Source organism: Zootoca vivipara, chromosome 11, assembly GCF_963506605.1.
Source record: "Zootoca vivipara chromosome 11, rZooViv1.1, whole genome shotgun sequence".
In the NCBI taxonomy this organism is placed as follows: domain Eukaryota; kingdom Metazoa; phylum Chordata; class Lepidosauria; order Squamata; family Lacertidae; genus Zootoca; species Zootoca vivipara.
The window spans coordinates 46,015,885-46,043,331 of NC_083286.1; the positions used below are offsets into that span (position 1 = coordinate 46,015,885).

Consider the following 27,447-nt stretch of genomic DNA (forward strand, 5'->3'; position numbering starts at 1 on the left):
AATCTGGACTCCTCCAAAATAGGGGTCGTCTTATACATGGGGGCGTGTTATACATGGAAAAATATGGTAAACAACTATCCTGTTGCAACTCCTAGAAAAGCAAGACCAAAACACACACACACACTGGGAAACGTGTGCGTTAGTATAGTGCTAGGGATTTTTCTAGTTATTTGTGTATTCTCCCGCCCAGAGTGGCTGAGGCAACCCAATAAGATGGACAGGGTACAAGTAAAATAAAATAATTACTATTATTTGTTTGTTTGTTTGTTTCCCAGTTCCTTTGGCTCCCCCCCCCCCCCAGCACTACAGGGCGTTTTCAGGTTACTGCTACAACAAGCCGTGCTAGTTGTTGGATCAAAATATGCAAACTAAGGATTGCACTTGTTCGGTTTTTCCTACGAAGGCTGGATTAGAAGAAGAAAAAACAAGCCCACTTCCTATTTTGAAAGTGTTAACCGTTCCAGGCAAAAGGACAAAGAAAAATTTCCTCTTCTAACACTACATTCTTCAGCAGGCTTGTGATCCCACAAAGAACTTTGTTGTCATGGTAAGTGCAGGCTTCTAATTTTTATCGGTTTCACTGAAATAAGTTATTAAAAAGTAAAGTGATAAGACAGCAGCTGTAAGACTGTATTGCAGCAGTGGTCATGAGTGGATGATGCATGAGTTTTCATTTCATATCTTTGAAAGACCAGCTGTGTGGCATTCTAAGAAACTGTCCAAACCTCTTTCAGCAAGGCCAGCTGATCAGGCTGCACGCAGCTTGTGATCTACTGAGCCAAATGCTGTCTGCCAGCCACATCCTGGTGCCTCATCTGCAGAAGGTCCATGGCCCAGCGGCAGAGTGCATGTTTTCCATTCAATAGGTCCCAGGTACAGTTTCCAGCATCTCTAGGCATGGCGGGCAGAGACTGCTGTCTGAAACCCTGGAGAGCTGCCGCCATTCAGTGTAGACAATGATGAACAAGGTGGTCAGAGTTGCTATATGGCAGCTTCCTATGTTCCCGTGACGATGCCTTTTCTTTTCTTTCTGCAATTTGAGACAGGCTGCACAAATGCATTTCTCAAGAGCCTGGTGGTCCACCATGCGTACGTAGCTGGTGGGCTGCACTCCTCTCCATACACCACAAGTTGTAGATAAAACTGAATTGTGTTGTGGTTGAAGGCGGGGGCAGTAAATGTGCCCCGCCGGTGTCCTGGACTAGAACGCCCATCCGCCCCAGTTAGGATGGCCAATGGTCGGGGATGATGGGAGATAAAGTCTACAACATCTGCAAGACACCACATAGGCTACCCAAGGGTTAGTATTGAGCTAGGAATATGGAGCTCCAGGTTCAAATTCCTACCTAACCATGAAGCTCATGCAGCAATCCATACCACCCAAGTGCCCCTATTTTCCAAGGCCAGTCTCAGAATTTACAAGAGCCTTCCCAGCTTCTGATTTGATCCTGGAATGTCCCTATTTCCCCCACCAGTGCTGCCACTGCTGAGCTCAGGGGGGAAGATGTCCTGAGCAGTGGCAGCTGTGAGGGAGCACCTTGTTGCCTCTCTTTAGCCTCCCCATGGCTGCCGCTGTCATCCTCCTCCCTTGGGCATCTCGTAGCAGCTGCTGGAGAGCAGGCAAGGAGGAGGAGGAGGAGAGGCTACGGTTGCAGAGGCCTCGTATGATGCACTGGCCCCGAGGTGCAAGTAGAGGACAGGGGCTGGGTGGGAAGAAAGAAAGAGGGAGCAGAGCAAAGTATAAAGAATCTAGTTTTTTTATATAAAAAATGCTTTGTGTGTCTGCATCTAATCTTGCCCCTTTCTAAAATGTATTTATTAGTGTGCGTTTTTTCCTTTTCTGTAAATCTACCAAATAATCAAATCAAATAAAAATGGGATTAAGAGGTTTTCTCAGGCTGGTGGAAGGTGTGTGTGCTGGTGTAGTGGTGAAGGAAACGCTCTGCAGGGGTTGGGACAACAAAACTGGGAGGTGGAGGAGGGTCAGTTGTGGGGGAGAGAGAAATGTCCCTATTTTCATCTGAGGAATGTTGGCGGGTACAGTTGATCTTAGACCAACATCTCTCTTCCAGCCCAACCCAACTCCCAGGGTTGTTGCTAAGGTAAATGATCTAGGGGGGGGGGGAGGGAACAACCTACCACCCTTTGATATCCGTGGAAGAAAGATGATATATAAGTATAATTCTTAGAAACATGATATGTTACTGAAGAATATCAACTAGAGAAATACCTTAAAATTGGTGGCAAGGCGGAGTGACTAACATTTGCATTACTTCTCTGCATATGGTAGTTTTTATGTGATTTCCCTTGACAGAGCAGGCGTAAGAGGTTTGCAGATAAAATGATTAATCAGCCTGTCTTTTTGTACGATGAGACCAAATGTAAATGTAAGATAAAAGCCGTCTCCAGTACAGTGCTGTTTTGTGTACGCATTGTTCTTTTCTGGGGCTGAGGCTTTGACTGGATCAAGAGATTGTCTGTGGACCTGCGGTCTTCAGACCTTCCCCTGAAGATCCTTATCTCTTCCACCTAACTCTGGGAGTTGAGAAAGAGTGATGTAACTTTGTGCAGTGACTTCATGCAGTGATTCCCTCTATGTTTGTGTCCTTGAGTGTGTGTGAGAGACGCTTATCAGTGTCCACCATAGTCTGTGCTTAAAAGGTAAAGGGACCCCTGACCATTAGGTCCAGTCGTGACCGACTCTGGGGTTGCGGCGCTCATCTCACATTATTGGCCGAGGGAGCCGGCGTACAGCTTCCAGGTCATGTGGCCAGCATGACAAAGCCACTTCTGGCGAACCAGAGCAGCACACGGAAATGCTGTTTACCTTCCCGCTGTAGCTGTACCTATTTATCTACTTGCACTTTGACGTGCTTTTGAACTGCTAGGTTGGCAGGAGCAGGGACCGAGCAACGGGAGCTCACCCTGTCGCGGGGATTCGAACTGCTGACCTTCTGATTGGCAAGCCCTAGGCTCTGTGGTTTAACCCACAGCACCACCCGCGTCCCATAGTGCTTAGCAGAGCATTATAGAGAACCGGCAACAGCCACCCATTGAACCAGCATATTGTAGGAAGGATTGCAACATGGGCAGGCATCTTGCTCATGGCCAAAGTAGCCTGCTTACGCACCATACATTCAAAGAGCATTCCCAGCCCCTCCCTCCAAACCCTGGGCACTGTAGTTTATAAAGGATGCTGAGAATTATAGTTCTGCAAGTGGTGAACTAGAGTTCCCATGTTTCTTCGCAGTGTACTTGAAACGTACCGTATGGTGTGTGTACATCTGTGGACATTAGGTAGGAAATGCATAAACATCTCTTTTATGGAATCAAACTGCTAAGAACTTTGTTCTTCCTCCATCCACAAGAATAGCCAGCTTTGATAAGTAGGGAAATACTTATTTTTTTTAATTGATAAGGACTTTCTTGCCAAAATTGTTGTTTGTAGTTGATCTCTACTGGCCCTTGAACTTCAGCAGCAATCCTCTTTTTCCAGTGAAATAGCATCAGATAAGAACAACCAGGGCTATATCAGGTGTGGCGAAGCACCTGCTTCCAGGTTGGTTGCAGCCTGCTGTTGGGTTTCATCAGGTTCTCAGAGCCCCCCTCCTGCCTATCAACTGCACAGCAGGGAGCAATGAAGAGGTAAAGGGGCTTTGATATTCTGCAGTGTGTGCAGTTTATACATCTTCCTCTGCAAGTTTTTAAGCCTTGCTTCAAGAAGATCAAAGCAGGAGGGGAAGTGTTTCAGCAGAGAGATAGTCTTGGGTTCCTTACAAATATGCAAAAAGTGCTCATGCATTTTGCAATCGTATGCATGCAATTTTCAGGATGAAATTGGACTTTGAAACATGAGGCTTTCTATAGGTGAAAGGAGAGTGTGCACTGATGTCTTTTGCTCTCTGCTGCTGGGATCCCTGAGCTCTTTTTGCATATATATATATATATATATATAATTACAGTCAGGGCAGGGCAGGGAAAGGGTATTGGAGAACATTTTTGACAAACTTTGTTTTAAAAGAAAAATTACTTTCACTTTTTAAAAAACTCCATTAATTCAATTCCGATCCCTTTCCCCATTAATCTATGACATTTAAAGCAAAGATATGCATTTAAATGCATATTTGTATTTAAGTATGTATTTAAATACACACTTAAATGAATATTTTCTCCAATATACTATTTAAATGCTTGCGGTACTTCAAAAGGCGTATTTAAATATGTGTTCAAATATGTACTTGCTCTAAAAATAAAATAATTAGAATATTTTTTGTAAACCACTTAAAATTTTTATTACAATCAATGGGCACATACATTTCATTAAATAAATTAATGCATTAGTATTTTCTCGCAAAATACACATGCATAGTTTGGGATATTTAAACAGCTAAGGATTCTTGACCATATGCAGATTTGTCCCTTAACCTGAAAGGTGAGGGTGAGGTCATATCGCAGAGGAATTCACAGAGACAAAATTATCCATGTATCCCTGTGAGTCAGCAAACATCTTATACCAGAGACCAAATTCATACCACATTTGTTTTGTTAATATTTACTGAAGTTTAAAGTTGAAAGATAACCAGGGCTGTCTTAAGCATATCCGGCACTGTGGTTCAAAGATCCCTCTGGCACCCCCCCCCCCACTTTCCCAGAGTTGTCTACCTTTTCCCAAGCCTCTGTGGGAATTGCTCTCCTCCCGTGGAAGCTTGGGAAGGAAGCTGCACGCCTGCCAGCCATAGTCATACCTTGGTTTAAGTACGCCTCGGTTTGAGTATTTTCAGTTTAAGTACTCCGCGAACCTGTCTGGAATGGATTAATCCACTTTCCATTATTTTCAATGGGGAAATTTGCTTCAGGTTAAGTACGCTTCAGGTTAAGTACGGACTTCTGGAACCAATTACACTCATACCTCGGGCTAAGTACGCTTCAGGTTGAGTACTCCGCAGACCCGTCTGGAACAGATTAATCCACTTTCCATTACTTTCCATGGGAAAGTTCACTTCAGGTTAAGTATGCTTCAGGTTAAGTACAGACTTCCGGAACCAATTGCGTTTGTAAGCCGAGGTACCACTGTAGTTGGCAGAACGCTGCTTCCATCCTAAGCCTCTGCGGGGATCTCTTTCCTCCTGCGGAGGCTTGGGAGGCAAGCTGCACGCCCACCAGCCATATGGTTGATGGGGCACAGCTGGTGTGCATGCAGGGAAAGGGGAGGCCGCCGGCAAAGCCGTGCAGCTCCCCCACTCACTGGAGCGCCCCTGAGAGGCCAGCACCCTGGTGCAATGTGCCAGTAAGCCCAATAAGAAAGACTGCTCTGAAGATAACACTTAAACCAATTGGGAGAACAAGCAGGTGGCACTACAGCAGCACATTGATCAGTTTGCATCATTGAGTAGAATGGACTCCCAAAACATTCAACTCAATAGGTTGTATCCAACTCAGTTATACTCAGAGCAGACCTGTTGAAACTAATGGACCTACTTTCAGTCCTGTCCATTCATTTCAATGGGTACTCTTGAGTAGGACTAACATTGCATACAACCTTCTGCATTGTAAACCAGCATGGCATAGTGGTTAGAGTGCCAGACTAGGATTTGTGAGACCAGGGTTCAAATTCCCACTCAGCCTCGATGCTTAGGTGCCATAGAAGTGCCCTTTGGAGGTTTGCGTGATACTTCAGGCACTTTGTTTAAATCTACTTTGCATTTGCTCAGGGTGGGAAGCAGATTAGCTATGTGAATTCATGGCCATGGGCAAATGCGTTGCACAAATAACTGCACAGATGTTTTACATATGCAAATTTAAGATGGAAAAGAAGGCACAGCCTTGTTCTGGAACAACATGACAGGCGGAGGGCAATGGAGGTAATAATACCTATTATCTATGTAGCACTATTTTCCTTGAGTGATCAAAATAATGCACATGCATAATCTCAGGAATCATTACAACTGTTCAGCAATGCAAGCCAGCTCTGTTTCCTCTAGAGATTACAGATGGGGAACTGAGGTGAAGGCCGGCATCGCTTACCTAAGGCCATGTAGTGAATTCATGGCCGAGGAGAGTTCATGTACATTGGTTAATCCTATATAAGTTTCCCTGCTTATTATTCTCCTGAATTTCTTTTACAACTTGATATCCAACTAAATTAAAGGTGATTAAGAAGAGAGTGATCATATCACATTAGTACCTGCTACCCAGCTATCCCTAGCCTGCGGCAACAAGTCCTATTTTTTGGAAGCTCTTTCAGATAAATCATAGTTCCAGGTTTTACCTTGGTAAGGCAGGGAATGCCTTGTTTAAAAAAACGTTAGCATGTTAGAGAAAAGGTGGGGTGTGTATAAACCATCTTTATTTATGGACAGTAACTACAGATTCTGCTGTTTTTCTCTCCTTGGGATGGCTGCCTCTTGGATTCTGCTGCCTGAGGTAGTTGCTTCCATTTGCCTCATGGATGTGCCGGTCCTGCCCCCAGGCCACATAACTTGCTAGCCCTGCTTCACACCCTCCTTGAACTCTGATTTCCATTTGTTGCTCCTCTCACTTTGGCCTCTGACCTTACCCACCACTCACATGCAGCCCTTGGAAGGTTTCCAGAAAAGAATGTGGCCCTTGAGCCAAAATGGATTTCCCCCCCCCTTCCTAACAGTAGGGTTAGCCCTGGTTGCAGCACATAGCAGGGAGGGGGGCTTGAGATTGGAAGGGGGTAGGGGGAATCCAGTCCCTAAGTATGCAGACTTTTGAAAGTTTAGCCAATAAATGCTAATAAAAATTTAACATCTTCTGTTGGGTATCTCCTAGGGCCAAGCTATACCACACTCCCCATCTTGATTTAGGCCCTTCAGTTGTTGTTGTTGTTTAGTCGTTTAGTCGCGTCCAACTCTTCGTGACCCCATGGACCATAGCACGCCAGGCACTCCTGTCTTCCACTGCCTCCCGCAGTTTGGTCAGACTCATGTTCATAGCTTCGAGAACACTGTCCAACCATCTCATCCTCTGTCATCCCCTTCTCCTTGTGCCCTCCATCTTTCCCAACATCAGGATCTTTTCCAGGGAGTCGTCTCTTCTCATGAGGTGGCCAAAGTATTGGAGCCTCAACTTCAGGATCTGTCCTTCCAATGAGCACTCGGGGCTGATTTCCTTCAGAATGGATCGGTTAGATCTTCTTGCAGTCCATGGGACTCTCAAGAGTCTCCTCCAGCACCATAATTCAAAAGCATTGATTCTTCGGCGATCAGCCTTCTTTATGGTCCAGCTCTCACTTCCATACATCGCTACTGGGAAAACCATAGCTTTAACTTTACGGACCTTTGTCGGCAAGGTGATGTCTCTGCTTTTTAAGATGCTGTCTAGGTTTGTCATTGCTTTTCTCCCAAGAAGCAGGCGTCTTTTAATTTCGTGACTGCTGTCACCATCTGCAGTGATCATGGCCCTTCAGTTACCCCTCAGCAAATAAAAAATACAGAGCTGTAGAAACATATCACATTTAATTTGACCCCTATTATTTGGGAGAAAATGGCAACTATCATTTGCCAAGCTCTTTTCCATTCATACAGTTTGTTGTTGTCAGTAACAGAAACATCTCAAGAAGTTCAAGGCAAGGTGAAGAGAAGGTTGTCCCAACAGTTCTCTCCTGCCATCGCCAGGAGCTAATGGTAACTGTGCTCTTTGATCTGGGACTCCTTGCTTCTTCCTTCTCTCAAGGTGCCCCAAGAATTGTCTCATGAGTAGACCTAGTGGCAAAAGTAGACGTGCTTCAGCCAAGCTTCATCTGATTGTCCCTGGAAGCTACAAGAAAGTATAGCCTTAGGACATCCCAGTTTGAAGGATGGAGGCCCAAATCACACACTTGTAGCTCCAGAACTTTAGCTGGTTTGTAAATAAATGTACGCCTAGTCCTCCTGGCAAGGAAACCGCAAGGCTTGCTTAACTGTTAGCACACACTGAATATTTTTGTACGTTCTCCTTCTGTGACAGTAAAACAGAGGTTGAGAAAAGAGAGAGAAGTTCGGCAGTGTTGGCCAATGTTTCATCTTCCTCTTTCCTTGCCCTTTCTTCTCTCTCGTTCATGTCAGCTGATGTAGGGCTTGAAGGGGAAATAACAGTGTGTGAAAAGCCTTAATTTGACTACTAAAGGACAAAGAGAATGATTCAGGCTGGCAGAAAATATTGCAACAGCTTCACATTCTTTGGAGAATGGAGTGGTCTAGGGTAGCTTTTGCCAAGCAGATGCCCTTCTGTATGATCTTGTCCTTGGGTTATTTTACAAAGAAATGGCTTACAGTATTTGGAAGCTGAATGTGGGAACTCCTCTCCAACTGTCTTGTGTTTGGCCTGTAGCTTTTTAGTAATCTGTTGATTCCATTTGTCTGAATCATACACACAGAGAGAAAAGGACCTTGGTTTTATCCAAAGGCAAACAGGTCTTATTTCTCTTTTCAGGCCATCATAGCCAAATAATGAAACCATATGCAAAACCCAGCACTGAAGTTTATCAGCAGCAAGACAAGGGTGTGTTGTCTTAGCTGTAAAGCAAGGCAAGGCATGCAAAGTATAGCAGGAAAGAAACATCTAAGAAGATAGAATCATAGAGTTGGAAAAGACCACAAGGGCCATCCAGTCCAACCCCCTGCCAAGCAGGAAACACTATCAAAGCATTCTTGACATATGCCTGTCAAGCCTCTGCTTAAAGACCTCCAAAGAAGGAGACTCCACCACACTCCTTGGTAGCAAATTCTACTGCCGAACAGCTCTTACTGTCAGGAAGTTCTTCCTAATGTTTAGGTGGAATCTTCTTTCTTGAAGTTTGAATCCATTGTTCCGTGTCCGCTTCTCTGGAGCAGCAGAAAACAACCTTTCTCCCTCCTCTATATGACATCCTTTTATATATTTGATATCTCTACAGTGGTAGAAATGACAAAATTTCTCATAACTGGAAAAGAATGAAGAGCATGCAGATTATTATTATTATTATTATTATTATTTACTGAGCCCCATCTGGAAGCAATTAAGCTAATATCTGGCAGTTAAGCTAATATCTGGGCAACTATATAGGTTCTTCCATTCAAAGGGCAGGCAGTTAATCAACCCAGCTATTAAGATATTTGTTTCTAAATATCAAATGCTCTACGGGGCTGAGATATCTGAACTAGAGGTTCGACAAAATAATTTTTTGAGGCAAATTTTGGGGCTTTCCTTGTGGGACACCGGCAGCCCACCTCAAAGCTGAGTTGGGCCTTTCATCGCTAGCAGCCAGAATTGACCTAGCCTATCTGAGATACGGGCGCAGGCTAAATGCCTTCGAGGATCATACTCTTACTAAGCTCTGCTTCCAAGGAACCCTGAACAGAAGTATTCCACACTGCAACATTTTGTTGCAGGCCTCCCTTGGTTGTCCCTATTGCAGGAACAGTGTGTGTGCTTTTTGGCTTGATATGTCACTTTAAGGGACAATTTCCTGAACAGTGGCTAAGCAGTCCTGTGGGGAGATATCTCTACTGCCCTGAAATGCTGCCACAAAATTAACTCGTGGCTCTAAAAATACCAACCCATAATGAAATAAATAAATAATCCTAGGATCTAGCCCTAAATATATTAAGTAAATGAAGAACTGCAGCCTTTTCTCATTCCAGAAATCACATGGGCTACGCTTTTCTTTCTGAAGCCACATGAATTCACATACTAGTTCCTTCTTCTGTTCCCGCTCATATATCAGCACTTTGCCTGCCCAGCCACTCTGGGTGGCTTCCAACAAAATATTAAAATACAGTAATCCGTCAAACATTAAAAGCTTCCCTAAACAGGGCTGCCTTCAGATGTCTTCTAAAAATCTGGTAGTAGTTGTTCTCTTTGACATCTGGTTGGAGGGTGTTCCACAGGGCGGGTGTCACTACCAAGAAGGCCCTCTGCTTGGTTCCCTTTAACTTGGCTTCTCGCAGCAAGGGAACCACCAGAAGGCCCTCAGCGCTGGACCTCAGTGTCTGGGCAGAACGATGGGGGTGGAGATGCTCCTTCAGATATACTGGGCCGAGGGCGTTTAGGGCTTTAAAGGTCAGCACCAACACTTTGAATTGCGCTCAGAAACCATATTCAGACCATATTTTGCGCTCTCCTCTTTCACCCTCATTAATAGGTTCTGTAATTCCTCCTCACTTTCTGCCATCCAAGTTGTGTCATCTGCATATCTGAGGTTGTTGATATTTTGAGCATACAATTTTGCGTAATAGAATGCATTTGATGTTATTTTCACTAATACATGCATTTCTGTGTGTATTCCCCTCCCCCAAATATACACATTTTTGCATGCTTTTCGATTGGTTGGCGAACTGCATTGCAAAATTAGGAGAATTGCTAATGCTTAAAGGTGGCTGTGCTTCGGTTCATGCGCTGCTTTGGGAAATGTGAATTAAGTAACACCGAACCGAATTCTCCCCCAGCGCTAGCTACTGCTGCTGTTCCTCCTCCTCCTACAAACGAGAGCCCGTGTGGTGCAGTGCTTAGAGTATCGGATTATGACCCCACTCAACCATGAAGCTCACTGGGTGACCTCGGGCCAGTCACTGCCTCCCAGCCCTAACCCTATGAGGATAAAATAGGGAGGAGGATAAGTATGTATGCCACCTTGAGTCCTTGGAGTAAAGATAGGATGAAAATGCAATTTTAAAAAATTGTAATCAGGATAATAATCTAGCAAACAAAGCTATAGCTATACTTACCTGGCAAGCAAGATAATCACGAATGTTGGTTTTCCCAGGGTGATGCTCACTCATTGCAATCCAAGTGTGCTCACCTCTCTCCAATGCAGGAATCCTGAGGGCATAATCTGCAAATAAAAACAGAAAGTAATGTAAAATCCTAAAGTAGGAAAGGCATTGCATCAGAAAGTGCCGGTAAAAGTGCTGCAGGGCAGAGCTGGCTCTGGTGGTGATGATGACGGCGACGGCGATGATGGTGGATGGGGGGATGCCAGCAGTTTCCAAGGCGAGAAATGAAAATGCAACAAGAATGCCCCCTAACACCATAGCTATAGACTGTCTTCTTGTCGCTTTAAAAATTCCTATAAATCCAGTACCATTTTCTCAGTCTGTCTGAAATTTCAGAGCTCTGATACCTTTGAGGAACAGGAGACTGTTCAGATAGAAAACAGCCATGTTACAAGCAACAAAAGCCTACGTGGGCCACCCATCAGTGGCATGGGATTTATGGAAATAAATGAACTAGCTCCAAAACAATAATAAAATGAGCACAATTGGGATAAAGAAGGGCAGCATTCAGCTAGGTTTCCGAGTGGACCTGTTGAGGTGAATGGACCTAAGCTAGCCGTGTTCATTAATTTCAATGGGTATGCTATGAGTAAAAAAATAGTTGAATAAATTAAAGGAATTAACCTTTTAATAGTGGAAATGAAAGGAGTAGTGAAATGATTTCTTTCCCCCGCACAAACTCCTGTTTACTTTCTCATAAATAAGTGAATGGTTGTGGCAAAAGTAAATCGCCCATGATTCATTGTCATGTTCCAACATTTACAGGATTTCTAGACTGGTACAGTGGTACCTCGGGTTACAAACGCTTCAGGTTGCAGACTCCACTAACCTGGAAGTGGTACCTCAGGTTAAGAACTTTACTTCAGGATGAGAACAGAAATTGTGGTCTGACGGCGCGGCGGCAGCAGGAGGCCCCATTAGCTAAAGTGGTACCTCAGGTTAAGAACAGTTTCAGGTTAAGAACGGACCTCCGGAACAAATTAAGTTCTTAACCAGAGGTACCACTATTTAAATAGAAGCGTAGCGAAGAGACCTCCCAGATCTTAATGTCTCATCCTTATGAGGTCAGCCTGGTTTGAGAACTCTTCAGTTGGCACATTCTCTTGTGCTTCATGGAGCACTCTGCCTTGAAAATCTACAGGTTCGTGTTTCAAAACGGGATGAGTGTGTGGCACATGCTGACCTGCACATTCAATGCCCCACAGGGCTTTTATGTCAAGCCTCTGACTTCATGCTTCTTAGACTCCTTGGTTCATGATTCAGTCTAGAGTGCCAGTTTACAGCTTGCGGCACTGTGGGTTAAAACCACAGAGCCTAGGGCTTGCCGATCAGAAGGTCGGCGGTTCGAATCCCCGCGATGGGGTGAGCTCCCGTTGCTCGGTCCCAGCTCCTGCCAACCTAGCAGTTCGAAAGCACGTCAAAGTGCAAGTAGCAAGGGCGTACCCACCACGGGGCAAGTTAGGGCAGCTGCCCTACTCTAGAAGCCAGCTGCCCCCCCCCCAAGCTAAAAAGAAAGAAGAAATCTCAATGCGAAAAGCGGGGTGCGCGGCCCCAGCCAGAAAGAAACAGACCAGCCCTCCCCCCTTTCCCCTTTCCATAACCCATCGCACTTTCTCCTCTCCCCCTCCCACTATCGAGCTGCAAAAGCGGTGGGGTGTAAACGTAAGAGACGGAGGGATCCTCGCTTGTTCTCCCCACCCCACCCCAACCACCCCCACCAAGAAGTCACTTCTTTGTAGTTTTCTCCCCTGCAGCAGGAGAAACAGACACTCCCCCAATTCAAAATACAGTCAGTCAGTCAGTCAGCAGCAAACGCACACACACACGCACACGCACACACACACACACACACACACACACACACACACACAGTGCAGGCTCCTTCAACCCTTCCAAGATCCTCCCTCCCCCCACTTTCTCCCCGGATCGAGGCACTCACACTCACTTTTCTGGCTGGGTGCCTTGATGTCTATGCAGAGCAGCTTCAGGGGCAGCTCAGCCAGGGACAGTGGCTGCGGAGCCAGCCCAGGAGGCACAGTGGGGAGCCGGGTGGGAAGCAGAGGAGGAGGAGGCTGAGCCGTCTGCGCTCGGGGCAGAAACAGCGCACCCGGGGGATGGGGCGAGCTGCCCAGAGGGGCGACCAGTGCCGTGGGCAGGGGGGCAGGAGGGGGCAATTGCCCCCCCCTAGAAGCAAAAGGCTAAGGGGTGCAGCGTGGCAGCCCCAGGCTCCGGCTCCCAGCGCAAAGCTCCAGAGGCGCAAGGGGAGCGTAAGCGGAGGAGCGCTAAGCGGGAGCGGGGAGTGTAAGTGGAGGAGGCAGCCACAGGCTCGCGTTCCCCACGCACCTCTGGAGCTTCGCGCCGGGAACAAGAGCCTGGGGCTGCCTCCTCAGAAGAGCTGGGAGGACGCAGGCCACATAGCCCCGCCCACATTCCCACTGTGGCCCCTCCCCTCCCGCCCCTTGCCCCCGCCCCTTGCCCCCCCTAATTTTGATCCTGGGTACGCCCCTGGCAAGTAGATAAATAGGTACTGCTCCGGCAGGAAGGTAAATGGCATTTCTGTGAGCTGCTCTGGTTTGCCAGAAGCGGCTTAGTCATGCTGGCTACATGACCTGGAAGCTGTACGCCGGCTCCCTCAGCCAATAGAGCACCGCAACCCCAGAGTAGGTCACGACTGGACCTAATGGTCAGGGGTCCCTTTACCTTACAACCGACAATATAAGAAAGTCAAAAACTGTCTGCTGCAATCAGCATGTGTGCAGGGTTCATGTGGGTGAGTAGCATGAAATGTGAGGTAAGGAAGGCTTCCTTTGTCGAAACTGAACTCACCTCACAAGGCTGTAAGGACACCAACAACACATGCACTATGAGAGGACAGAACTGCTGGGTTTAGCTGTATGGCTTGCTACATACATTTTAGGTCATAATATCACTTCTTTGTTCCGCAAATACGTTGGGAAGGGGGAAATTTCAGCAGACATAGCAAGGCCAGATCCAGTCAGCAAAACTGCTCGTCTGCAGTAAACGCCTTGAAATAATACTTTAACCACAACGAGTATGTAGCAAAATGCTGAACATCTTTAGCCATACAGGAAGTTTAATGCTGAGATATCTCTAACCAATCAGGAGCGTCACAAGCCTCAAACCAGGAAACCCTTCCAAGTACAGTATATGCGAACGTTGCTGCAAACAACTTCTCACTCGGCTTCTTTATCTTTAACTTTTTTTAAAATAAAAAAACTTCTTTGTGCATTTGTAGGATGGCAAGACAAATGTGAAGTCCATCATGGCAAAGTTTAGTAACAACCCAGCTGGGGAGGTTGACAGCCGACAAGCCAGAGTTGCAGGACAGCCGTCGTTGGTGGCAAGGACTGCATTTGAGAAATTTAACCACCTGGAAAATGCCGCTGCACCTCCCAGACCCAGCAACATCCACAAATCTCCATCTTTTAAACCACCTTTGGGCACCAAACCGTCTCTTCCTGACACATCGGACAAGGACCCAAAGCCACCCCATTTGAAGAGCAATGCAGTGGCCAGCAAGGTTGCTGCCCTGGCGCAGGCAGCTAACAGGGAAACGAGTGAAAAACCTGGATTTCCTAGGCCTTTGGGTCCCAAACCTAGCGATGGACAAAAAGCTGAATCCAGGCCATTGTTCCCAAAGCCTCCTGACAACAGGTTGCCTGGCTCCGCAGCACCAAAAAATGAACTCAGGCCACCGGGACTACCCAGGTCAAACTTTAAACCTGAACCTCAAGGAAACGAGACAAAGCCTGTGTCTCAAATGGCGGCTGGATTTAAAGAAAAAATAACCGCGGCCTCGCAGAATGACCCCAAACCTCCTTTTCCAAAGCCAGCCCTTGGGAAGAAACCAGGTCTACATCCTGTCCCCAATGAAGAGACTCCCCCAAAATACCCCTCCTTGAATCAGACTTCTCCAAGCCCACTAGGCCTCAAACCCAAACCCAACTCATTTATAATGGCCAAGGATGCCGAAGGAAAGAGAGAGAATGGGATGGATCCCACAGCTAGCGCTTTCCCTGGTGTAACCTTGAGACACGTCGCCGACAAGAGCAACCTGTCTCCGGCCCCCCAAAAATCTTACGGCCAACAGAGCAACGAAGAAGCAAGACCAAGTGTGGCCAAGAATATTTTCAAAGTCAGTCAAGAGGATTCTGGGTCAACTTCTGGAGGACCTAAATTCACTGGTCTGCCCAGGGCGACTATGACAGGACCTTGGGATAGCAACTCTGAAAAAGAAGAGAAGGACAAGAATTTGCCGAGACGGAAGGCAATCCCTCCGCCATTCAAATTAGGTCCGGCCCCGCAGAAACCCAGCAGACCACCAACGGTGAACCTTGAAAAATTCAGGAAATACACTGGAGAAAGTGAGTTATTCATCCCCTATTTGCTGTTGATTTTATGCATGGTGGAAGAAAAGCTCCTCTATGCTGGGGGGGGGGGGGAGACATAATAAGAATAATGTGCCATGCAAAAATATTTCCCCAATACATCTTGTACTGAATTGTGTTTTATTGCGTAGTAGGGAACGCTCCATTGTCACTGATTCTCTCACTGTGTTGGTTACCTGGAGCTTTTGACTGGGCCACGCTAGATATTTATTTCATTTATTTACCAAAATCCATATACTGCTTGAATTTTAGTAAAATAGATGGGTGCAATTTTACCCTGGTTGCACTTTTTAAACAGAGAAAACGGCATCCACAGAGCTGATCGGGAGAGGAATGTGTTACCCTTTCCCCCACTTGCCATTTCCCACCCCAAACTGCCACTAGGGACTCTCCCACCTTGTGAAATTCCCTTCTTAATGTGTGTTCGCCTGCACAGGGAACTTTGTGAGGCAGGAAAGCTTGCTAGACATGGCGATTTGGAACGATGGAACAGTAACAAGAGAAAAGGTTAAGCACCCGCTCACTCTATGCCGACACCCCCTCTGACTTTCTGGTGCCAAATCATTACAATATTGCTTCTCCTTATTAGAAAGCGGTCTTGAGGAAAAGTGATATGCATTCAAGGATTTTTTTTTCAGGGGGAGAGGGGCTAAGTAGAACAGTGAAGGGTGGGGGACACAGCCTAGTTTCTCACAAAAATGGAGAAGAACGGTGTGCATACGTTTTGTTTCACCTCTCAGGTTCTACAAATGCTAAAAACTGTTTGAAAAATGGGGTTTCTGGTCCATGTGGGGGTGGGGGTGCAACTGCCCCTCTCCCACCCTTGTGGTTGCCCGTGGATGCCTCTGTGTGTAATATGCAGCCTAGACCACCAGCAGGAAGGCTAGAAGTAGATATGGGGATGCAAAGTCCAGTTATGTTCATTCATGCTAAGGTGGTGGCAGAGGGGGAAATCAGTTCAGCCGTTCTGAACCTGTCCCTGTTTGGAATTAAAACTGGGAAGTCTCCAAGCTTTCTCGTGTAGAAAGTTCCCTTCATGTCGAAAACAAAAGTAAACTAGCACATCAGATAGAATTTTAGGGATGGTTGCCACAGGGGCTTTTGGATGTATGGAAACATTAAAGTAATGTCACACCCATCTATGTTCTGAACTGGTGAAGTTCCAGAAGGATCAACCATCTGCCTTTTCCAAATTTGTGAACCCCCCATTTTACTGCTTCAGACTTGCAGCAGTCTAGGTGACCACAATATTAGAACTGAGACCAGGACAGAGCTCCTGTGCCTGCAATAGCATCGATGCACCTCCATAATCAGGAACACCTGTTGAATTTCTGCATTGAACACTAAAAAAAGGGGGGTGCTGTATAAATGCAAGCTACTCCTTATGCTATCAGTTTAAACTTCCCATTATTTTATGCTGCATCATTATCTCAAATTTAATGCACAGAACTTGTTGTGTTCCTCCCTAAACTTTCACTTTCAGCTTCTTGTTCTTAGTTTTATTTTATTTTTACTTTTTCGGACACTTATTACATAACTTGCTAGGGTTGCTGTTGAATCGCTTTCTATAATACAGTAGTTCTAAAAGTTTGTTCTTTTTGTCTATTGAGGGGAAACATACAAATACACTTTACCAAAAAAGTGTGTTCCTGGATGCTATTCGCCCCAAGAAAGGGGGGGATGGGCACTATTATTATTTTTAAACATCCATCAGCATGAAAGTTGCGTAGCCACACTTTTGTTTTCACCATTATAACAGTTTTGTGCTGGTTTTAATGCATGTGCTGTATTTTGTAAGTCACTTTTGAGTTAAGAAAAAAAACCAGCTTATACAGTACATGCAATTATGAATAATTTAAATATCTATTTATAAGTGTATTTCTACATGTGTAGCCTATATATGTGTCTGGGTTGCTATTTTTCTTTTTTTTAAAAAAAACAAAACATTATTGCTAGTACTAAGCCTTTCTGCATTTAAATAGATTTCATTAACTATTTGTAAGAATTTGGTTTTAAAAAAATATGTTTATAGTTATTAACTGATTGGAGTTAACTTTGTATGCACATTAATTTTGCAAGTAAATATATTTAAATAAAAGATGGGGAAAGTGGGTGGATTTTGTGTTTTAATTGTGTGTGAGATGACTGCTCTTCACTTGCTTCTTCTATTGTCATGTATTAAGTTTGAACTTGTTTTAACTCCACTGTTTGTCTTGCCCCTGTCTCTTATTTATCTCTATTGCTTTCTCTCAGCTATCTTACCTTAGTCTTACCACACATTCAGTACTAATCCCACTTACTAAACTCCTTAGTTATGGATCTTTGGCACATTAAATACTCAGACGTCTCCTTTTCATCCTGTTTTAAGGAAAGCTTATCTCTGACCCTTGACATTTCCTCCTTGATGTATGATTTGATTGCTTTTCATTCTACATTGATAAATTATTGTATATAGCCTTTGCTGTGCTCCATCCCAGACACCAGGTCTGAGTGACAACAGCTTACGGGAATCAAGCTGAAAAAGAGCAGGGAAGGGTTGGACGGCATTGCTCCATTCAAAGTCCCCTACAACTGCATTAAAGTAAAAAAATAAAAATGCAAGGAAGATCCAAATCATTGCTCTTTTTTTATGGCACACGCTCATGCTTATATATAAGACGCGCAGCAGATGCCAGACCTACACCTAGCAAGATGGCAACGAAATACAGGAGTCTGCGTTTTAAGCAGCATGCAAGAAAAAGGAAACTTCTGCAGATGCAGTAGGAAGTGGATGTTGTTATAATTAAGCAATTTGGGAACTTTTTTATTTTTTTAAGAAACAGCAATGTGCAAACAGGCACTTTCTAAAGTTCCCATGGTAAGCTGGTGTTGTTTTAAAATCAAACTGCAAATTGCTGTTACAATTGACAAACTTAGTTGGTCTCTAAGGTGCTACTGGAAAGAATTTTTTATTTTTAAAAAAGAGTAAGCGAGAGAAACTGAAATAATAATAATAATAATAATAATAATAATAATAATAATAATAATAAATTATTTATACCCCGCCCATCTGGCCGGGTTCCCCCAGCCACTCTGGGCGGCTTCCAACAAAACATTAAAATACAGAAATCAAACATTAAAAGCTTCCCTAAACAGGGCTGCCTTGAGATGCCTTCTAAAGGTCTGGTAACTGTTGTTCTCTTTGACCTGTGGTGGGAGGGCATTCCACAGGGTGGGTGCCACTACCGAGCAGGCCCTCTGCCTGGTTCCCTGTAACTTGGCTTCTCGTAGCGAGGGAACCGGCAGAAGACCCTTGGCGCTGGACCTCAGTGTCCGGGCAGAACGATGGGGGTGGAGATGCTCCTTCAGGTATACTGGACCGAGGCCGTTTAGGGCTTTAAAGGTCAACACCAACACTTTGAATTGTGCTCGGAAACGTACTGGGAGCCAATGTAGGTCTTTCAGGACTGGTGTTATGTGGTCTCGGCGGCCGCTCCCAGTCACCAGTCTAGCTGCCACATTCTGGGTTAGTTGTAGTTTCCGGGTCACCTTCAAAGGTAGCCCCACGTAGAGCGCATTGCAGTAGTCCAAGTGAGGGATAACTAGAGCATGCACCACTCTGGCGAGACAGTCCATGGGCAGGTAGGGTCTCAGCCTGCGTACCAGATGGAGCTGATAAACAGCTGATAAATAGACAGATTCAACCTTCCCTATCTATCCTTCATGCAAATTGCAATGCTAGGTTCCTCCTGTGTATAAAAATGGAGCTCCCTGTGATTTCCCCCTTAAATATTATATCTTTTTCTTCCCTTGCAGGCTCCAGCAAACCCCATGTGGCAGGTTTACCTCCTGCACTTCCACTGCCTGTTTCGACCCTGCAAACCGCCACCCAGCTGCCTCCCCCGCCTCCTCCATCAGCTTCCCATCCATCAGCACAAGCTCCAGTCCTTCCCCCAAGAAACATCAAGCCCAGGTATGTCTCTATGTAAATGAATGTGAAATCTGTGTGCGCGGGGTGGTGGTGGTTTACATTCTGCTCTCATTTCACGGGGAACGAGGGAGCTTCTGATCTCACATTTATCAAAGTGTCTTCCCCGTACAGTCATCCTGAAGTACCTTGTCTTTGGCACTCATCATGTCCCTTGTTTTCTTTTGCTGCTTTGTGACGGGGATGTGACGGGGATGCGGGTGGCACTGTGGGCTAAACCACTGCGCCTCTTGAGCTTGCCGATCGGAAGGTCGGCGGTTCAAATATCCGTGATGGGATGAGCTCCCGTTGCCCTGTCCCAGCTCCTGCCAACCTAGCAGTTCAAAAGCACACCAGTGCAAGTAGATAAATAGGTACCCCTACGGTGGGAAGGCAAACGGCATGTCCTTGAACCCTAGAGGCCATGCAAAAGCCAAATTAGACATAATGCAGCAGTAGCTGCCACATTTCTTTAATCATCCACCTCGAGAACCCAGATGTTCTTGGACTAAAACTCCCATTATCCTCAGCCAGCTAATGTATTTGTGACTATATATTAAAAAAATGGGCATAAGCGATTTTTATGCAAATGATTACCCTCTTTCCCCTCTTCTATAGTGATGCTTAAGCAGCCACCCTGTTCATGCCAAAGACGGGGAGTGGTGACTTTTCCCCCCATATGGAAATGGAAAGCTAAACATTTCTCTGACCTTATATAGTTCTAGTTACAGGTAGGTAGCCATGTTGGTCTGAGTCGAAGCAAAATAAAAAATTCCTTCAGTAGCACCTTAAAGACCAACTAAGTTTATATTTTGGTATGAGCTTTCGTGTGCATGCACACTTCTTCAGATCTGAAGAAGTGTGCATGCACACGAAAGCTCATACCAAAATATAAACTTAGTTGGTCTTTAAGGTGCTACTGAAGGAATTTTTTATTTTGCTCTGACCTTATAGTCAGAGTTACTGGCAGTGAGCGAGGCCAGGAGAAAAATTAATTCATTGGGCAAGTGAGGAGAGTGTGCAGAGGAAGGAGAAAGTGTTCTATCCCCTCGTTCACATCACTTATCATGTTAATATACTAACAATGAAGTCAGGTGCAGAGTAATGATGGCTTTGTAGCCAAAACATGGCTATTGGAAAACAAAAGGGAAAGATCAGCATAATGCCAAGGTTTGCAGAAGTAAGCATAGCTGCCAAGTTTTCCCTTTTCTCGCGAGGAAGCCTATTCAGCATAATGGAAAATCCCTTTAAAAAAGGGATAACTTGGCAGCTATGGAAGTAAGGAATAAAGTTACAGATAGGTAGCCGTGTTGGTCTGAGTCGAAACAAAATAAAAAAATTCCTTCAGTAGCACCTTAAAGACCAACTAAGTTTTTATTTTGGTATGAACTTTCGTGTGCATGCACACTGTGTATCTGACGAAGTGTGCATGCACACGAAAGCTCATACCAAAATAAAAACTTAGTTGGTCTTTAAGGTGCTACTGAAGGAATTTTTTTTATTAAGGAATAAAGGTTAGGGGAGGGGAATCCCTAGGAGGCAAAAACCTTTTAAAAACAGCCCAGAGCATTTCACGCTGCAAACTCAGTGTTATGGGTTGTCTCCTACGCAGAGTAGACAAACATTGGCTCTACCGGTAACTGTATATGCTTCCTGCAGGAAACACTAGTTTCAAGGGTAACCACAAAAAGCAGCCTCCCCGAATCTCACCAGATGCCATTGGTCTACCAACTCCCAGCAGCCCCAGCCAGCACGGCCAATATTCAGGGGTGATGGGAGTCGTAGTCCAAAATGTCTGAAGGACATCCAATTAGGGAAGGCTAATAGAAATCACTGGATGGGGCCAAACGCAGGGGCGTAGGAAGGGAGGGGCACTGGGGGCGCTTCGCCCTGGGCAGCGCGATCCTGAGGGCACCATGGCGGCTGCCCCCCCCCAACACGCTGGGCGCCCTGCCCCCCAGAACGCTTGCCACACCTACGGGTGGCGCACCATGCCCCCAGAACATTTGCCATGCCCCCAGAATGCGTGCCAGCCCCGCTCCCGCCTGCTCTCCACCCCCGGTGCTGGAAAATGAAGCTCCAACAATGGCCAAACGTCATGCTTCAGCCCTCACAGCTCTTCAACAAATGCATGACACATGTTACTGAGGCAAGCCATATGGCTACGACAATACCTTATGGGAAACAGCCCTACTAGAAAAACGAACCAACAAACTGAAACTAACACAAGGACAAATAAAAGACGATGCCTTCACCCCAATATGGCTCCCCTTTATTACATACAGTACACAGCCCAACAAGATAACAACAAGAACCCACCGACAGCATACAAATTGATATGGCTGACTTGACCCAACAGCCTCACACATGCAAACAAAACTCACTGCATTCAACTGAAGGCAACCAACCAGGCCCTAGGTGCTCCAACCTCTCTCACCACCAAAGAAATCCAATAAATGTATAGAAAGAGAACCTACCTGCGAGACACTGACACAAAGTCCCTTCCGCCGTAGGAGGAGGGGAGATTGTGGGCAACCACAAGCCCGGGCACATGCTGGGAGAATGGCTGCCATTCTCCCAGCCCATTGGCTGGCTCCCAGACGCGGCGCACCTTTGGCGTGTCCAATCAGGATGCTCCAAGGGGGCGTAGCTCGCTAATTTAAGCGAGCACGGGGCTGGGATTCAGTCTCTCTTTTCCTGACCCCCAGCCGCTTCGTTTTTCCCGCCCACCCTCCCTTTAGGCAGATCTAGATGGTTAGATCCAATGCCTAAGCCAATACCTCTCTACATCCGTAATCAATAAAGTTGTGGCCTTTTAACGCCCATTAACCCTATGCAATTTGTCCAGTGACTTTATTTACTCTGGGAGGGATCGGGGTATCGCCACACAAAAGCCTCACACATACACCATGCAGAAGAATGAAAGTTAAAATCTCACATCAAAAAACAAAACAAAAACAAAACCCAATACCTTATGGATAGTAGTTGTTGCCTTTATTTTTTGACCGGCCTTTAATGTGGGTTTTTTTTGGGGGGGATTTCAGGCCTTAGGTGTGGAATGCTTCCTTCCAGGCATCTTTATCTGGACCTCAGTCCACATCACCTTTCTAAGGGCACACCCCTCTCTGGACCTGCCATCATACAACAAGTGTTTTTGCCTGGCTGGAATGTGTCTTGTGCTCTGAGGATGCCTCTTGCTCATCTAGTCTGGATGGGTGTGTGCGGAGCCTGGTGTCCAGAGGCAAAATGCACATTTGCTGCTCCACCCCTTTTACCTCTGCCCTCTCCCGCCATTGGCATGTTGCCTTCAGAAGGTTGCCCAGATGGCCCTTGGACTGGCAGGGGTTTCCCTCCCCTACTTTAGTGCAGCAGTGGCAGGCAGAGTTTCAACAGCATGGAAGTGCTGCAGTGTGTGAAACCTTGCTTGCCAGATTTCTTGCTGTCGCTACAGCTGTTAAAAAAGAATGAAAATAAAACCTGCCAGGGAAAGGTGTCAGATTCAAACTTAAGCATGCAGGCCTATATTCCTTTACTTAGGACTCTTGGAATCAGTGGGGGCTACATCTGTGGGGTGTCAGGTTTGCATTTTTGGGTTTAGAGATCTTTCCTATTCTAATTAATTCAAGAAAGCTTCTCTGGAAGCTTCTCTGTGTGATGCAAGCTGGTTCAAACTAGAAGTTTCTATCTAACAAGCAAGTTTCTATTCTGCCGAGAAACAAGCAGAAGGTTCCTGATGTTTCGGTTATTCCTTCAGAGAAGCTGACCAGCTGGTTCAAACTGGTTCTGTTATCTCTTTCACTCAAGGTCATGCTGACTATAATAATAGGCCAGAAGGAGCCTGGGTTTCACTTTCTGTTTCTCCTTCTGGTGTGGTGGTCAATACAGTGGTACTGTACCTTGGTTCTCAAACTTAATCCGTTCCGATAGTCCGTTCAACTTCCAAAACTGTTCGAAAACCAAGGCATGGCTTCCGCTTGGGTGCAGGAGCTGCACCCAAGCGGAAGCCACGTCGGATGTTCGGCTTCCGGAAAACGTTCGCAAACTGGAGCACTTACTTCCAGGTTTGCAGCGTCCGGGAGCCGATTTGTTCGGGAGCCAAGCCGTTTGATTACCAAGGTACCACTGTACATAGTATGCTTAAGTGCTAAGGTTTTAGTCTTATTGTAAGTTTAAGTTAAGTCTGCTGCAGCTGGATTTCTTGTGGACTGTACCAATCCTGAAGATGTTGGATTTGTGAATGTAAAGCTCATTTGCCTTCAGTAGGTTTTTTTTTAAGAGCTCTGCTGAATGAAGTTAATTGCCACTGAGTTATTATTGGGAATCCTGCATTGTGTTTTATGTTTTTACTCTGCTAACTATATGTTGGGGTATGCTCTGGATCAATATGGAGCAGAATTCATGGAGGAATGGGAAAACCTAATTTCATTAGAGGGTGCTCTTTTCCCAGCTTCTGCCAACAGAAGGTTTATAGGCTTCACAAACCTCCTCTAATGGAAAATACGCTGAAACAGCTGTGAAGAAGTGTGCATGCACACGAAAGCTCATACCAAAATAAAAACTTAGTTGGTCTTTAACGTGCTACTGAAGGAATTTTTTTATTTTGCTTTGACTCAGACCAACACGGCTACCTACCTGTAACTAGAACTCCTCTGATGGGTTGGCTTTCAGTCAAAAGAGTGTTACGGGAATTGCAGCTGCATCTTTTTCTTTTGAACCTGTTCACCTTTTTCTTTTCATAGGGACAATGAAGAAAGCTACGATGATGTTGAGTTTGGAGGTAAGGCTAATCCGTTTTTGTTAAGACGGGCATTAGGAAATTTGTAAGTGGGAGCTGCGAGAAAGCGTTAAAATGTGGCGTGCTCCTGTTCGGGTGCCAGCCACCCCTGTTTCCACTATACTCCATTTCCCTTCCACTGTTTTCCATTACCGCCTCTCCCTTACAGGCAGCCCATTCAGTATTTCATGCTCTCCATCTACCATATGCTCAGTCCTTATCAGTCTGGTTTTTTGTTTTGTTTTGGAGAGGCTTTCCCCCTAGTATTTCTGAGAACCTAGGGCAGGCATCTCCAAACTGCGGCCCTCCAGATGTTTTGGCCTACAACTCCCATGATCCCTAGCTAACAGGACCAGTGGTCGGGGAAGATGGGAATTGTAGTCCAAAAAATCTGGAGGGCCAAAGTTTGGGGATGCCTGACCAAGGGGTTTCTTCAGATCTGCCAATGCCTCCTGTTTGTGTGTGGATGGTGCCATTTTGACTATACGGTATAAGGATAACTTATCTCCCCGACCTGTAACTCCCCTGGTGATGTCAGGTGACCCAATATTTCCTGCATGGCATGAAATGACTATGTGAACAAAGTCACAGCTCACAAAGTGCCAACAAACAGCTGGTTGTTGGGGCTGGCAAATTCCAGTGCACAGACATTGGCAAAGGGCTTTGCTGGCACCACTGATTAGCTAATTATTGCAGTGAAGGTGGGCATAACTGGCCTAAATGACCTTGTGGCCCAAATGCCACAAGGTGGGCCTGATTTTCCCACTGCTGCTATATAGGATGACGGTGATGGCTGCTGCAGTATGGCCTTATGAATCGGAATGTCCTGTAAAATTATATCATTACTCCCTCTTCCCAGGGAAACCCTAATAACACTGTATTTCTGTGAGGAGGAGCTAGGGATCCCCCCAACAGAAAATCCTGAATATACATACACATTGCCCAACTACAATACCCAGAATTCCTTGCAAGAAGCCATAAAGTCTAATAATAATAATAATAATTGCAGTCAAAGTGATATAAATGTATTGATAAAATACAGATAATGAGAAAGTTAAACAAATAGTATTTATACAGAGTATAGTTTATAATGGTATAGCATCTATATATATATAAATGTGGAAGGTCCATGTTTGTTCAAGAACAATCTTCTCCGAAACCGCTTATCCGATCATTCTCAAATTTGGCCACAACCTCACATTCCCCTATGGGAGTGTTTCCATGCACTTACTTGGGATAGAACTCACCTAGGACAGGCAAAAAACCTGGATTTTTGTAAAAATAAAATAAAATTGCGCCCTCCAGTGGACATCTAACTCACACACGACAAACATACTTCCACAATCCTGCCCACTCCCCATCAACCCCCACCACCCTGACACACAACCCGCCCCATAGACCATGCCCACCACGAGCCCAGGCTGATCCCCATCCCGGACCGTCCACGGAGTAGGCCGCTATAGAGCCCTCATCCCTACCGGAGATCACGTCTCCACAAAGGACCAGGCCGACCCGACGGCACCGCCTACACAATGGAGACCGGGATACCCGCCTGCTCCCCTACCACCAAACAGACCAGAACACACCAACAACCCCACCACCCCCATCAGAGGTAGACTGGAACCCACCGGGAGTCACAGGGATGAACCGGGGAGATACAGGCTGGGGGTGGGGGGAGTCACAGGGATGAACCGAGGAGTAGGGGCGGAGGGGGGGTACAGGAAGGGGGATCAAAACAGTCACAGGGATATGCCGTCCGACTTTCAATGCATTCCTATGGGAAACCGCGATTCGCTAGATGAATTTTTCATAAAACGAATTCGTCTAGCGAGGCAACATCCGCTCGAAAAATCCTTTCGTTAAGCGGAAATTTCGTTAAGCAGGGCATTCGTTAAGCGAGGCACCACTGTAATCTGTATTTGAGTTAGAGAAAAATTCTCGCAAGTAGAAATATCCAACTTTGTCCTAGGCAACACTGTCCTTTGCCCAACACTTTTTGTTTAGAGGGCAATCCACTGACTTTCTACCCTTTTATTTTATATGGATATGATTATATTATATACCAAATCTTCCCTGAAACAGAAAATTAACAATCAATGTTTGCCTTTTGATTCTTCAGGAAATGGGGGTGCAGATGAGGTCAGTATCACCGTTCACAACATATATAAATGCAGTACAACTCTCTTTCATTAACACCCGCTTTCATGAATGCCGAGGGGAACCGTGGGATGTTCAATTACCTGTGTGTCTGTGGAAAGGGATGCGGGTGGCGCTGTGGGTTAAACCACAGAGCCTAGGGCTTGCCAATCAGAAGGTCGGCGGTTCGAATCCCCATGACGGGGTGAGCTCCCGTTGCTCGGTTTCAGCTCCTGCCAACCTAGCAGTTCGAAAGCACGTTGAAGTGCAAGTAGATAAATAGGTACCGCTCCGGCGGGAAGGTAAACGGCGTTTCCGTGCACTGCTCCGGTTCTCCAGAAGCGGCTTTGTCATGCTGGCCACATGGCCTGGAAGCTGTACGCCGGCTCCCTCGGCCAACAACGCGAGATGAGCGCCGCAACCCCAGAGTCAGTCACAACTGGACTTAATGGCCAGGGGTCCCTTTACCTTTACCTGTGGAAAGGGGCAAAAGGCAGAGAGATTGCTTCATTTGCAAAGTGCTTGATGGCCTTGCTCTGTTTGTAGTCTCTGGAAGGGCTTAGCTGGAAGGAGAGTGTAAAGAAAGGACTGCAATGAATGGCTCAGAGGAGGGAGAATGAAAGTTTGCCTGGGTGAGTGAGAAGTTGTGGCAGTATATCCAACTCAGTGTGTTCATTATACCCAGAATGAACACCTAGAAATGGCTACGGTCTGAGCAATATTAAATAGCTGAATGGTCAAGCTCTAACGAAGACCTTATTTCATACAACAAATGGGGTTTGAATTAATGAAATGACACATACCATTTGCTGTCCTTTTCCGTCTTAGTACTAGTGCTTAAAAAAAATTTGTTGCACTTGAACTACAGTATAATTTTCTCTTTCCCATTCATTTCTCATTACTTTTTTCCCCTACAGAGTCTAAACAGTGAAGGGGAGACGTATGAAGATATAAACGAAATGAGGTAAGAAATATGCAGCTCTGCAGATATGGCGGCTCTCTGATTATTGGGATCCCACAACTGAAGTGACAGAGAGACAAAATAGAAACAGAATAAGAGGCCCTAAGAGTAAATAGCAGACACCATTGCATAACCGTGGACAAAAGATCCAAAATCTGAATTTGCAGCTTTATCATCTTCTAGGGCAGGGCTAGCCAGCATGTTGTCCATCAGATGTTTTGACCGCAGTTCCCATCAGCCAATATGGTCAATCAAGGATGATGGAAGCTGCTGTCCTGCAACATTTGGGCTAGTTTGAGAAGGTATTGGCTTGGATCCAGACTTTGCTTCCAGCAGCAGAAGAGGGGAGAGGAGAAGTGATTTTGGCTTTATCTCCCTTGTAGCTTCTAAAACTCTTCTCCTAAGGGTTTGTGGGCACTGTGGAATGGTGTAGGAAGGCACCAGCAAAAATTGATCTTCCCATG

At 45.7% G+C, this 27,447-nt stretch overlaps 1 protein-coding gene across 1 annotated transcript in view; it reads left to right on the plus strand.

Moving 5' to 3' along the window:
* Positions 1-426: 426 nt before the first annotated feature.
* Positions 427-27,447, plus strand: part of FYB1 (FYN binding protein 1) — a 60,083-nt gene continuing 33,062 nt past the window's right edge. The window contains exons 1-6 of the mRNA XM_035100805.2: positions 427-547; positions 14,014-15,142; positions 18,962-19,118; positions 23,852-23,889; positions 26,006-26,025; positions 26,940-26,986. Of these exons, the coding sequence (XP_034956696.2) occupies positions 545-547; positions 14,014-15,142; positions 18,962-19,118; positions 23,852-23,889; positions 26,006-26,025; positions 26,940-26,986 (1,394 nt within the window). The 5' untranslated portion in view covers positions 427-544. The remainder of the gene's footprint in view (positions 548-14,013; positions 15,143-18,961; positions 19,119-23,851; positions 23,890-26,005; positions 26,026-26,939; positions 26,987-27,447) is intronic.